Here is a 14,670-nt window from a genome sequence, read left to right as displayed (position 1 = left end):
TCCAATGTAGGGGCCACGTGGAGGACCTGTTTTTTAACCCCTCCTGCACCCTAGCCATTTGGCTTTTCTGTCGAAGCATTAGGGCAAGAAACATCATTTTTCGAGTAAATTTGATGAACAAATAGGATGGAGAGACACCTAGAAATGTCAAATGGGCCGAGCAACTCGTCGGCTTGATCACTTGGTTCGTCAAAACCCGGCTCATGAGTGACTCGAGCTCGTCAAATGATGAGCTCGAGCCGAGCAGGGGCTCAATCCCACGAGCTGAGCCCACCAGCGGCTTGTGGGTACAAGGCCCATGAGCCATTTTGAGCTTGTAAAAAAATATTAATTTTTTTTAAAAAAAAATGTTCAAAATGTGCAAATTTACCTAAAAAAATTTTAAAAATTTAAAAAAATCACGAGCTCACGAGCCGCTTGTGAGCTCGGCTCACCACGAGCCATAGCCGAGCTAGTGGGTTAAAGGGCCGAGCCGAGCCATCACTAGAGACACCCTTGTTTGAGCTCCATTTTTGTCATAATAGTATATTGATGAAAAATATGTGAATAAAAAAGTCATGAATTTGAGAATAATATTATTTTATTGAAAAATATTTAGTTGAAACGGAATCAAATCACTGTTGAAAAATATATTTTGATTCTTATAAATATGATGATATTTTCATTTACATAAGACAACATTAAAAATAAATATCATCATATTGTAAGAACAAATAGTTAACTCTAGGTAAAAGTAAGTAATGTTTACTTTCACTAGGCATGAGAATTATTGTGGTATATACTTAGCTCCTTTGATTTGAGATGTCAACTAGTTTGGTCTAAACCATTGATTTCAATACCTTTACTTTGTAGTTGGTGGAATTTATTATAATATATTTTTGGACTGTGCAGGTAGTACTGACTCAGCATTCACAGACATCCTACAGATATCTTATAATGGGTGGGATCAATATTTTTTTTGGCCATTTTTTATTACACAAGATCCCATGTGGGCTCGACCCCCATGGGAGTGCTCTGTAGGACGTTTGTAAGTTGCTACCCTGTACACCCAATTTAATTGATTTTTTTTTTCCCACCAATTGAAGAAATTGCCACATTTCTCTGGCAAACTCATAATTTCTAGCTCCACTTACTACAATCTTATGTAAGCCATAATGAGTGCACTTTAGAAAATGGTGTCATTGGAATGTAAGCATAATGAGGACACTTGAGAAAATGGTGTCATGAGAAGATATCTCGACTTTTCTTGTTTATTATTCACATCTTTGAAATGTGGAGATTGGATATAATTAATATGAAATTCGTTATTTTGTTCTATTATATTCAATTGAGTGTACTAAATACGTCACTAATGTAGTTTTGAAATGCTCTCCTTGGCGCTTCTTCTATTTCATGTGCTACGAGTGATATTAATATCTTCCATGCTAAGTTGTTGTGTCGTCCCCTACATGCCTCTTTTCCCAATTCTATTGCGTTCCACTCTCTATTAGAGCGTAAAATTCCACATCAAACAAAGATGAAAATATAAATCAACTTATAAGAATTTGAGCGACTTTGATCTTTTAACATAGGACAATAAGTCTTAATATGATATAAAAGCCCAATATCGACTGCGATAATTTCAAGGCCCTAAGCGACTAATTATTACGAGACCTTTAAAAATATTTATTTGCATTCATAGGGATATTTGAATGGACTAACCTTTTCAATTTTTATTTATTTTCCATAGGAAATTCCATTAATAGAAGACAGAGAATTGAATTGAATATGGAAGTTAATTTACAGCTTGTGACAAAACTTTTTCAGTTTATGTACTTCTTCAATTTTAACTGACAATTTGGAAGTAATATACATAAATAATAGTGATGCCAATAAAAGAGTGCCGAATTTCTTTATCTTTTCATTATAGAGAAAGAGAGCAAACAATTCTAACTGTTTAATGAACTCAAAACAATAAATATAATAAAAATCAACATCACTATGTTCTTTCTTTACGCCTATGCATAAATGAGAGATCTAAGTTAAAATCCTTTAAAAAGTAGGGGTGGCACTGGGTTGAGCCGAGTCGGCTCGGCTCGGGCTCGACTCGTTGCTTGTGGGCGAGCTGGGCTGGGTCCACGAGCTCGTGGGCCGGGCCGAGCCCACGAGCCGCTCGCGAGCTAGTGTTTTTTTTTTTTTTTTGCAAATTTTTCTATTTTTATTGATAAAATTTCAATTTTTTTCCATTTTTTTGGATGAGCCGGCTCATGGGCTCGGCTCGTTGGAATCGACCCCCCGTTCGGCTCGAGCTCGGGCTAGTCATTTGACGAGCCCGAGCAGCCCACGCACCGAGCTTTGACGAGCCGAGTCGGCGAGCCGGCTCGGCCCATTTGACATCCCTAACCTTAAGTTGCTAGCAGAATACATTGGTCTAATCAACAATAGTAATTAAATTAAAATATGGATCATTAAAAAATAGAAACACTAGAATGGAATTTTTTTGGAGGCCCCCCAAAATATTGAGGCCCAGGTCTTTGCCTAGAGGTCCTTATACCAAGACCGCCCCTATCATAATCCATTAACCTCAAATGAGCGATTCGATTAAAATTCAAAAAATGAACACATGGACTCTAAGATTAGTTTCTTTAAACAAACCATCATCTTACGGAAGCATGATAAACAATAAATTAAAGTCTCACATTGAATAAAAATAAAAATATAGACCAACTTATAAGAGTTTGGACTACTTCTTTTAATAATGTTGACCTTTAATAATGGAACCCCGGTCTTAATACTCCCCCTCCAACGCTAGGAGTTCTTACATAAAAAGACGTTTCTAATTCGCTCAAAGGTCCGCCTTTTTAACAAACTAAGTAAAAGAAACTCGCTAGCCGGGTGGATACAAAATCCTAATCGGCCTTTTACATAGCAAGAAGAAGTAGGGTTATGCACTTATATTTAGATTTTGTATCGCATGAGCCATTGTTAAAGAATCTTTGGAGTTAACATTTCCCTTCCAGAAGTGGCTCAGGCGTCTCTTGAGCTGTTGAGTAGGTAAACTACCGACTCTGTATCAACTCAGTCTTGTCATTTGAGAAAGTGCAAAATTGCTTTATATTATTGACGGCTCTAAGAACATGAAGAGTCAATTTCAGCACTAACTGATATGACACCATCAAGCAATATATTACTGAATCACCAACTATAAATATAACTACTCTAGATTTACACCTTAAGCAAACTTCCCAAAGTCATATCTCTTTTGATCCGGTCTTCTTTCATCTTTTGAGTCGGGTTTTAAGACAGGAAATTGGGTCCTCAAGTGACCTCCACGAGTGTCTCGAAAAATACTAGAAAGATTAATCTGCGATAAGTGAGCGCGTGCTTTCAATAATAGCCTTGGCAATGGCACACGATGATGCTAATTATCATGGAAATTTTGAGGTAAAATTCATCAGAAAAACTGTTGTTAAAGCTGCAGGTTCATTGCCTGAGACTCATATTATCACTCTTTCAAATCTTGACCTTTTATCAGGTCGATTTCCTGTTACATATGTCTACTTTTATAGCAAAACACCCAATATTCACTTAACCGTTGCGACCCTTAAGTCCTCCCTTGCTCAATGTCTCAGACTATTCTACCCATTTTCTGGTCGAATGGTGCAAAACCCACAATCTAATGAGCCTGAGATCATGTGTGACAATAGTGGTGCACTTGTCGTAGAAGCACAGACGAACATTTCTCTTAAGGAGTTCAACTTCTATAATATCGATGAGTACCTTAAGGGAAAACTCGTCTCTGTCGATCACAATTTTCCTGTAAAAATCCAAATCACGGGATATGCGTGTAGAAGCATGGCAATTACATTCACATTTGACCATGCTCTAGGTGATGCAACTGCCTTTAGTAAGTTTCTTGTTACATGGTGTGAAATTGCTAATAAGAAGCTGATATCTTGCTCCCCGAACCATAGTCGAGCACTGTGTGCACGGGTTCCACCTAGTTACGATCCACTGTTGACTGACACGTTTGCATCCTGCACTTTGGACGATATACGCACAATTCCAACCATTAGTATGTTGCTCAAACGCCTATATTATATACCAAAATCAAGCATTGATATGATGCAAAAACTTGCATGCATTAATGGTGCCAAAAGGACGAAAATCGAGTCATTTTCAGCCTATGTATGGAAGGTTATGGTGAATGCAATTGATAAGAAACACAAGAATTGCAAGATGGGCTGGTTAGTTGATGGAAGAACTAGAATAAGATCAAATGATCCTGAGAATTCAATGTCAAATTACATAGGAAATGTCTTGTCTGTTACTTTCGGAGAGTCCACTGTGAATCATTTGAACCAAGGGTCTATTGCAGATATAGCAAATGTGGTTCACAATGCAATATCTAAGATAACAAATGAAGAACATTTCAGGGACTTGATTGACTGGATTGAGTGCCATAGGCCAGGACTAATGCTGGCCAAGAGTGTCTTGGGACTCGACGTTCCAACCCTCGTCATATCGTCTGGGAGAAGGTTTCCAGTGGCAGAACTGGACTTTGGTTTTGGAAGTCCGGTGCTCGGAACCGTATGCTCTACCATAGAGAGGCTTGGAGTTGGGTACATGAACCAAAGGGAAAGTGCTAGAGGAGATGGTTCTTGGACAGTGTCAGCAATATTATGGCCGGAGATGGTTGCGGCGCTAGAATCAGATCCTAGTAATGTGTTTCGGCCGATGAATTCGAGTCTTCTTCAACTTTAATGTACAATTGTGGCATATTACAAAGAGATTGTGGGCATTAGTTATTGTAACAATATATAACTTGCTATTATGAAATATTCAGTTTATGAATTATTTACTTCTAAAGTAGAATCCTCTAATTTTCTTTGATTGAATACTTAATTGTTATTCGCACTCGACTCATCTTTGATGTAGACGTGTAACCCTTGCTTTGATCAAAAAAAATAAAAGGGGGGCGGGGGGGCTATCAAGTGGTAGGTACTTTTTAATTAGTATGCCACTATCGAAAAATTCGAAAAAACTTTACAATGCAAAAATAGAAGGCCGTCAAACAAGGGTTTAATGCATAGACAATGACATGACGTTAAAATCTTTACGAATCATGAAAGTTTTTACAATTTGTCCTAGCCTAAGACATGTTGATAGAGGTTTTAACTTAATTTCATATAAATTTTCTCTTGGCCACCATTCTCCAATTAAACAAACACTAGAAACTAAGTGGAAATTGTGTCACTTGATAACTCATTAACAAAATAATAAATTGATTTAGGCATCAAAGTGTAGGTAGTCATTCATTTCATAATTTTTATACCACAAGAGAAGAATACGATGACAAATTTTCTAATGGCACGTACAAAATGTTTCATTCTTAAAACAAAAGAACAATCTTTCAAAAGCCAGTGATATATTCCATGCAGTGAACATAGAACTGCATATTTCCTTCAAGCTTTTCCTCTCTGACTCCGTAGTATCTTCTTTGATCTTTTCTGCCTCCACCTTTTCCAATGCTTTTGATACATTCGGCAAATGATTATGCTACACGTATATTATGGTGTTCATAAGGGTGTCCATAATGTATAAGTGGCATAACATTATTGGATAGTTGAAAAACAGTTTTTTCAATCCTCAAATAATGGAATTCCACACGTACATTATGGACATTCTTATGGATACCATAATATACATATAGAATTATCCTTTGGCAAAACCATGAAACCAAATTCATCATTAAAAAAGAGTCCTTTTAATGCTAGGAAATATTGATGCCAAAACAGGTTTTCCACTCATCATGGCTTCCATCCGTACAAGATCAAGCCCTAGTAGCCCAAGTGTTGGATTAACAAAATCATCGATCGCGTTAAGAAAAGTGTGTAATTTAGATGAATTTACTGAACTCGAAACTATGACTTGTGGACCTAAGTCTTTGTAGGTCTTTAGCCATGGTCCTGAGCCAGCAACAATTAGGTCGATATTCAAGTGGAAAATGACTCATAAAGTATGGGATGCCCTTTATCCTTTACTAGTCGTCCTGCTGCTCCAAGGACTAAACTAGCATTTTCGTGGACACCATTTTTGGATTTAAATTCATGGCCAAATCTTGAATCTTGTTGAGAATCTTCTTTGTTTACACCATTAAGGCTTATGTGCTCTCATCAAATGGGGATTTGGTATACATATTATTGTATTTACCCCAACTATCACTTATAGCCACATGGTGTGCGTAATTTTTTGAAAAAATCGACTATCATTTAGTACTTTTGGAATCATGCTTTGTATGCTTTTGTTGAAAATAGGGATATGGGCTATTTTGGCTGGCATACGATATCTTTGTAGGTACTCGATTGCATGCCCTCGAATGCCATGCCAAGAAACTACAAGGGAGGGACGTGTCTAGCTAACCAATAAAGATAGCCACACTTTCGGAATGAGTTACATCAAATGGCTCGCATTAATTTTCTTCTTGAAATTGTTCCCAAGACATATTGTATCGCCATTTGTTCGATTCTCCCTTGTGCCAATGTATACGATAGGCAACAAATTTGGACTTCCTTGGGAAGGAGAATGCTCTTGTGATGTGATTGTGAGAGCATCATTAAGTGGTGGAGAAATAAAGACATGTACTTGATGTCCACAGGCAGCAATAGTCGTATGCTGAGTGTGCACATGGCGTTCCATGCCACCGGAAGTAGTGGAAGTAGGCAATTTCCAAGAGAAGACAGCAATTTTAAGTGTCATTGACAACGGTGGCCTGCCATCAATTAATTTTAGCCTGTTCCATGCGAATTCAGCGTTTAAATGATTGCCCGACTATGGCTTGTTGGTGGAGGAAAAGGTTGTACAAATGGAAATTGATGGTATGTGGAGAAGGAGAAGAGCTGGAATTGTGAAAATTACTATGAAGAATAGTGTTGTGGCTAGATCAAACTTAATGGGTTCTTTGGTTGCTTGTTGATGGCCATTTCTTCTTGGATATGGTATGGATTTTTGGGAGAAAATTTGGGTACAAGTTAGTGTGTGTTTTTGGTGTTTGTTTGTGTGTGATTTGATGAATAGATTAATGAATATCAAAGTTGAAAAGTGCTTTGCAGGAGAGTTAGTCTCACATTTCAGCAAGTGTTTTTGGCACTAGAGAGTACGTTCCTCACATCCTTTTGAGTGAAAAATGCATTCTAGCTTTCACACTCAAACACGAAGAAAAGGGGGAAAAACACGTGTGTATATATGTACGTATATAAATGTAGAAAGGGTTCAAGTATCAAATTAGGTACTGATACACTCAAATTGGGCCAAGGAGGCATCGACCTCAAAAGATAAGTTAGTGTGTGATGGTAAAGAGACAAACCTATGTATCGTCTTCCAAATATATTGGCTCATGGCATAGTTTAAGCAAACTTGATTTGGGAGTGATATCAACAATAAGTATGATATCTAGAAAAAAAAAAAATATTGAAGAGAATTATCATGTGAATTCAGAATTTTATATATATTTAGGCCTCGTTTGATAGCCATTTTTTTCAAAATACATTTTTCTCTCTCTTCTTTTCAATCACACATTCTTTATTAAAATAATATTACACGTAAATCAAAAATTTTTCCTTATTTTTCAACCACACATTTCACATCAATTTACTATTCTAAAATGCATTTTTACATAAAAAAATGTCTATCAAACACCCTTTTAAGTATTTTTCAACTCTTCAATTAATTAATTTGTGTATCCAAATAATCTTTTCCCTTGATACTTTTTGTACATATGTTGGTCCTTTATTAGGCCTTGGCCTCAATTGGTTTAAGGTCTTGAGAGAATCTATCCGTGGGACGAATCTACTAATTTTCAAAAGGTCGTGGGAGTGTATGCTGCTAGAAAACAAAAGTAAGGACAAATCTGCAACCTTTGGGAAAGGTTGGGACAGAAACTGCAATTTACCCCTTAAATTAAAGAATTGTAATTAGGAATCTAGGATTGCGTGAGCCTATTCAGAGTGGGGTCCAGGTAAAGAAATTATGAGATGACAAAGCGACAAATTCGTGAATTAGCCGTTGAGACTCACTGCACAGAACCGTCGGAAAAAAATGAAAACTACACAACAAAACGGTTCAATAACCTCAATTTCACACGCCACATACTGAAATCTCACTATCTCTCTGTACTATGGCCGATTTTCTGACGGACAGTGATGATGAGAAGAAGGTCGATGAGCTTCTGTCTCAGGCAATGGACCTTACTGTGCTTGAGCAAGTTGCTGCCATTAATTGTTCTGGTTTCAATGATTCCGATCTTCCATCTCATCTTGAAACCCGTTTTCAAAAACTCAAATCTTTCCCAGTAGAGAAATCGAAGTCCGATCTTTTGTCAACCAAAAGCTTCAATTCTTCAAAAACCCCAGAATTCAAGAACAGGGATCTGATTAATGAAGCCAAAAAGGTTAACCCTAGTGAAGAAATTAAAGGGTATTTTTCAGATGAAAGATCAAAGGAGAAAATGGGTTCAAAATCAACTGAAAATGGGTTAAAGAAAAATCCAGTTGGTAAAAATTGCGTATCGCCTACAGAATCATTTGAGAATGAGAGTTTTCCTTCTTTGAAGAAAAACGCACAAGGGAAAATGGGAAAAAAGCAACCGAAATCCCCATCTTCGGCTTCGTGGGACGATTTTTCGGGTGAGTCTCTGTCCCCACCTGCAAAAACTGGTTGCTTTTGGTGTTCTCCGAAAAAGGCTTCGAGGAAAAACAGCAAAGAAAACAGGAGTCTGGATAGAGACCTTGATTGGGGGAAGAATGATGAGTTTTTATCTGATATGAGTAATTTTTCGTCGAAAAGTCAAAAAAAGAAGATGATGAAGGCTATGAAGGAAGAGGAAGAGATATGTAGGGAGGCAGAGAAGATTATCAAGTGGGCAAAGCAAGCTTCAGCAAGGATGGATGTTTCTGGCATTGAAGATGAGCTAAGTGATAATGAGAATTTTAAATGATCACTTACAGTTTATGTTCACTACATTTTCCTATACAAGAAAGATATATTCCATTTTTTTTTAATTTGATCCTATTATATGGTTTTCTGTTCCGCTTGTGGAGTTTTATTAGTATAAAGATACAAATTGTATACGTTTGGGTTGCTACATATTATACGGAGGAAAAAATTGATATCCTGCACCATTTATGGTACACTTTTAGTAAATTGATGGTTTAGAGATCACATGAATGGTGAATTTTTTTATGCCTTAGATTTCTTAGATGTTCTTGGATATCATCTTTTTGCACTTCGCTACAAATGTTTTGGAAATATATATGTATTTGGTTTATGTTTTCTAACTTTGCTATTTAGTTCTTGAATATTTAGCAGCTATGGTTGCTGGAACTGCTTAAGTATAGGTTCGAATCATATGTATCAAGAAGTAAAAGAGTTTTCTTAGATCATTTTTTTGGATAATATCTGTGATGTCAGAATTTATGTTATCATTATAGGCTTCGCGTATATCTCCTGTTATATATATTGTGAAGTATACCAATTCTTATTGCCTGATTATGTATTATATCTTTTAAACATAATGATGGGGCGGAACTTGAAAAATAAAATGTGGGATCCTGAAATTCTTTAGTCTCTGAAGGACATTTACAGATATTGGATTTTCCTGTGCAAGATTTTTGGATTTTGAGTGTGGACACTGGGGACTTGATCAATATGATGTAATTCGCTCATCAAATGTATCTTCTTGGGGACTACTACTGACCTGAAATGGGAGATGTGAGTGAATTGAAAGGAGAAGAAAAGACTGAATATTGGTATGTAATTTGACATTGTAGGATTCGAGGAATTTGTTTAATTATATAAGAACTCATCGTAAATATCTCATGAAGTCTCCTAATTCAACTTCCTCATTATGAATGATACCTTCAACACATAAAGATGGAGGTAAACTTGCTAATTAAATTGTGAGATCCTGAAATTCATAAGTTCTTGAAGGACATGGGCTCATGTTCGTTTTGCCATGGCTAACTTTTTGGGTTTTGGAAGGAGTGTGGACGCTGGAAATGTAATCATTTTTTTGATTTAGTGTGCCCTGTGTGATGGTCTTTGGGTCTAATAGTGACCTGAAAATGGAGATTGTGAGCAAATAGAGAGAAGAAGAGTAAACAGACTGAGTTGATGAAAATGAAATTAGTGGAATGCCTCAGAATTCCATGACATTACTACTGATGTTATGTCATAGCTTATTGATTACTTTCTTTGATGATTCTTGATCCAACTTCTTTTCATAGCTATTAACAGAATTATTTTCCTTCCTCCATCCTTCTTGAAGAGTCCTCTTTATCCTTGTTAATTTAGATACAGAAAACTTGTATCTGCACGCATTACCTATCTGATTACTAATATTTGGTTCCAAATTATCATGTCCATGATGGAAAACATGCTTGCTTTTCTTGAGTTATGAGATAGCCATTTCTGATCTCCACGCATGCTTGCCAAAAAATTTCAATGACGTTCCAAAAATTTTCAGAGAAGCATGAAGCAAGAAAAGTGCAACGAAGTATATGGGCTGAAGTCAGAGCAAAAAGGGCATAAAATACTTGGTGTTGCCAATGATAATTAACTTGTGCAAGTATTCTACCAGGTTTTCTTCTGAGGGGAATTCTAGAAGATTATTGTATGGGTAATTTGCACAAAACATCCCTAACTTTCATTTTTTGACATTTTAGCCCTTACCTTCCACATTTCTTTGCGCTGAATGTCCTTTTTACCAATTTTTAACATAAAATGACCAAAACACCCTCCCATTTTAATAAAACCAAAAAAAATAAAAAAATAAAAAATAAATTACAATCTTACTCCTAAATGTTTAAAAAGTGTAAGTAAATCCAAATAATTATAAAAGGCCTAATAGCACAAAATGTCCCTACATTTGGCCTATAGTATGTAAAACGTCCCTACGTTTCAAATTGGTGAAAATGACGTTTTACGCAATAAAATGTTGAAATAGGGATGAAAACGCAAAAAAATTGAAACGTAGGAACGTTCTCTACAAGAAGTGTCAAACATAGGGATTTTTTTACTATTAGGCCTTATTAAAATATTAAAAATAACAACTCTCTCTCTCTCTCTCTTCTTCTCCAAATGGGTCAGCCATCTTAGAAGTTAAAAAACTCCAGCAAACCACCACCCAAACAATTGGATCACCATACCACCGAAAAGCCCTCATTTCTCTTTACACATACCACCCAACATCTAACCTTGAAACCTTCGTGTCAATAGATTTGTTCGAAATTGCAAGCTAAAATACCCAACTAGCAAATACTGGCGGCATCACCTGTTCTAGAAAGACACATGTCATTTCCAACACACCAATCAACTATACTTACTAGGGTGTCTCTCTTCATGATCTTAAAATATCAACAGATGGTTCAGCGATATAGAGATTCGACGGTTTGGGCGTTGGTTGGTAGGAGTTTTTTCACTTCTAACGTGGCATTCCTATTTGGAGGAGAAGGGAGAGAGAGTTTTTTTTTTTTTTTAATAAGGTCTAATAGCAAACAAATCCTTACGTTTGACACTTCTTGCGAAAAAGGTCTCTAAATTTCAATTTTTTTGCATTTTCATCCCTATTTTTATGTTTCATTGTGGAAAACGTCATTTTCACCAATTTGAAACGTATGGATTTTTTGCACACTATAGGTCAAACATAGGGACATTTTGTACTATTCGGCCTTTTAATAATTATTTGGACTCACCTGCACTTTTTAAAACATTTAGGAGTAAGATTGTAATTTATTTTTTTATTTTATTTTTATGTTTTGTTTTATTTAAATAGGAGGGTATTTTGGTCATTTTATGTTAAAAATTGGTGAAAAGGACGTTCAGTGCAAATAAATGTGAAAGGTAAGGGCAAAAATGTCAAAAAGTGAAAGGTAATGACGTTTTCCACAATAAACTTGAAAGGTAAGAATGTTTTGTGTCAATTACCCATTATTGTATGCATACTTTCTATGTTTAGATCCTTGAACAAAAGTTATTAAGGGTTTATATGCTACATTTCTTAGGATTTTATTATGTCTATTTACTAGATTCTATATTATTTGATTATATGTTTCCTACTTATTTTGTATCATAAGATCCTTTTAATGATCTATTTTCGCTCGTCGCAGTCGTACCTTGTTTCTATCAGTATTAAGTGAGTGCACTACGTTATATCTGTAGATTTTATTTCCCTCGTGCAAAAAGTTTAGAGTAAATTAGGGTTGGGCTCCCTAACCTCTCACATACTGTGGTTATCGAACCCTAATTTCTAAAAATGAGGTTTTCGATCTCCAACCTATTTGAACATGTGAATTTAGATTTCATGTCATAGAAATTGTCAAATCGGACACTAAATTACAATATCTTTTAAGTTGAATTGGAGATAAATGTTAAGTGATTTGGCAATTTCACCGTCTAATCGTGAGTGAATCATATGAAAGTTGCATGCAATTTAAAGTCAACATTGATGGTTTCAGTCACTTGGAGTCCCAAATTTACCAATTTAAATAAGGACTTACACTTCAATCTGAAGGTTAAGGCCCTACGATCACACTCTGCATGCAAGGTTGGGGAACCCAACATATGGAACTCTTGTCCTGCAAAAGACTTGAGCTACACTCATGAAACTTAAAGAAACCTGTCAACCTAATCAACAAAATGAAGCCCCCTTTTTTCTCCTCTCTTAAACCAATTGTTGTTTAGTTTGGAGGTATTTGGACCCCAATCTATGTCCTTAGGGGCGGTTTAGCAATGACCTCTACAGCTTTACTGTATCTATTTGTATAAAAATGCAGTACAGTAAGGATAGAGAAATGCTAGCCTTACTTCGAGAGGCCAAGAGAGTAAGACAAGAAATTGATGCTAGGATATAAAAATGGGAGCACTGCCCATTTCAAAGACTAAAACTTGAGATAATCTATAATTGAAACTTTTCCTATTCGTGTAGCCAGGAGGAATGCCCCGTTCAAACCTGGTATACTCTCTTGAGAAGGGGTATGATGGTTTCCACTAAAGGTGAGACTTTCACAAAAAAGGAAGGCTATATTTCCTATCAAAGAGCTCTGATATTGTCATAACTACACGTGATACACGAAATAAACATGCATAGGAACAAACCTATATTTTCATACTAAAGAAAAATAGGACTTCTTGTATTTTTAGCTATATCCAAGTGAGAACATAGTTCTTTGTTGTGCTTTCTAGGATCTAAGAAATGGAACTCTCATTCTCTGAGTTCTCCCCTTGAAGATCCTTGTATCCTTGTTTTTCAAGATTTTAATACGCTCACTACGATGACCTTCAATCGCCATCCAATACACGATCACATTTCCTTCTCTACTGATAGTTCAATATAGTTGATCATCAACTTAAGTTGTGCACATAGTCGAAAGATTTCTTCCAAGATGTATGCAATATTCCACGAGCTCTCTACTTCTTTTCTATACTAGTTGATACATTGAAACCGAGTCCATCTCAACCCAAACAGGTTGTAGATTATATGGGTTGCACACTCTCAGCCCACAAAGAAGAACTTTCACCTCGACATCAAAGCTATGACAGCAGTCTCCATAAAATTCATGAAAGGCAAAAATAAGCTCCCCTGCAAAGTCTAATAACCCCTCCTCCCACAGCTTGCCTGGAGGGTGCTTTAAAAGCACCCATAAGTGTTCAATTTAAACTTTCTGTTGTTAGGCTTTTTCCATTTTAATCAGCTTTGGGACATGCATCTTACTCACAGGGCACCCAATGCCAATATGTTCCATACAATGCATCTTTGCTTAACATACCAGAACTTGTGAGTAGTTTAATAAGATTTTGAATTCTCCAAATAGCCGTATCAGCAATTGTATTGCATTTTCTGAACATTAAATAACTAACTCTGTTTGACAACTATTATTTCAAAATTCTTTTTTCTATATACTCATTTTCAAATCATACATTCACACGATAAAATATTTTGCACGTAATCTTAAAACTTTTTCTTACTTTTTAACACAATATTCTCTAAAAAATGACTATTCAAAACTCTATTTTATCCAAACGGGGGCTAAGTACTTTGGTCTTTATCTTTATGACCTAGGCTTTGTTTGATCTCCATTATTTTCAAAATATATTTTTCTCTCTTTTATTTTGAACCACAAATTCTTCAATAAAATAATATTACACTCAAATTTAAAAATTTTCCTTATTTTTTTAACCACACATTCCTCGCCAATCTAATATTTCAAAATAACTCTAGTAAAAAATGGAGCTCAAACATGCTCTAGAACGTTATGGGTTCTTTTGTTTTCTTTTTTGTACGTACGAGCCATTTCCCATTGCAGTTTTTTTAAAGGTAATGTTAGCGTGTTACTTTATGATATGAGAAAAACTTGATTAAAAGCACGCTAATGAGAGATATGCACATAGTCAATTGTATCCACATTTGGACTATGTACCGCACAACAAAAGTAGAATTTCTTGCAAGTGAAAATACCCAAAAAAAGAAAAGAAAAAGGGGGTGCAAGAGAAAAAAAAAATAGTAGGGGAAAAAAAGAGCAAAGCTCGTAAACTAAAACTATTCTCATACAATTGAGTGGTTGGTTGAATCTTGAATTGTTGCTCAAAAACCTAAAAAATAAACACAAAATCTTCTTAATCTTAATAAGAATAAAT

At 35.8% G+C, this 14,670-nt stretch overlaps 2 protein-coding genes and 1 pseudogene across 2 annotated transcripts; 2 read left to right on the top strand and 1 right to left on the bottom strand.

The window, feature by feature from the left end:
• Positions 1-3,198: 3,198 nt before the first annotated feature.
• LOC111391025 (shikimate O-hydroxycinnamoyltransferase) lies at positions 3,199-4,840 on the top strand. The gene has a single exon (XM_023016155.1). The coding sequence runs from the start codon at positions 3,385-3,387 to the stop codon at positions 4,741-4,743; it is 1,359 nt and encodes a 452-aa protein (XP_022871923.1). The 5' UTR covers positions 3,199-3,384; the 3' UTR covers positions 4,744-4,840.
• Positions 4,841-5,343: 503 nt separating this feature from the next.
• On the bottom strand, positions 5,344-7,097 carry LOC111391012 (annotated as a pseudogene).
• Positions 7,098-8,029: 932 nt separating this feature from the next.
• Positions 8,030-9,233, top strand: LOC111391024. Its single transcript, XM_023016154.1, has one exon. The coding sequence runs from the start codon at positions 8,156-8,158 to the stop codon at positions 8,972-8,974; it is 819 nt and encodes a 272-aa protein (XP_022871922.1). The 5' UTR covers positions 8,030-8,155; the 3' UTR covers positions 8,975-9,233.
• Positions 9,234-14,670: the final 5,437 nt, after the last annotated feature.

This window comes from Olea europaea, unplaced genomic scaffold (assembly GCF_002742605.1).
Source record: "Olea europaea var. sylvestris unplaced genomic scaffold, O_europaea_v1 scaffold74, whole genome shotgun sequence".
In the NCBI taxonomy this organism is placed as follows: Eukaryota; Viridiplantae; Streptophyta; class Magnoliopsida; order Lamiales; family Oleaceae; genus Olea; species Olea europaea.
Note: the sequence above shows the minus strand (reverse complement) of the source record. Positions and strands in the feature narration are given on the sequence as shown.

Bases quoted from the DNA above. Each gene is read 5' to 3' on its own strand.
- LOC111391025 (XM_023016155.1), top strand. From the start codon at position 3,385: ATGGCACACGATGATGCTAATTATCATGGAAATTTTGAGGTAAAATTC.
- LOC111391024 (XM_023016154.1), top strand. From the start codon at position 8,156: ATGGCCGATTTTCTGACGGACAGTGATGATGAGAAGAAGGTCGATGAG.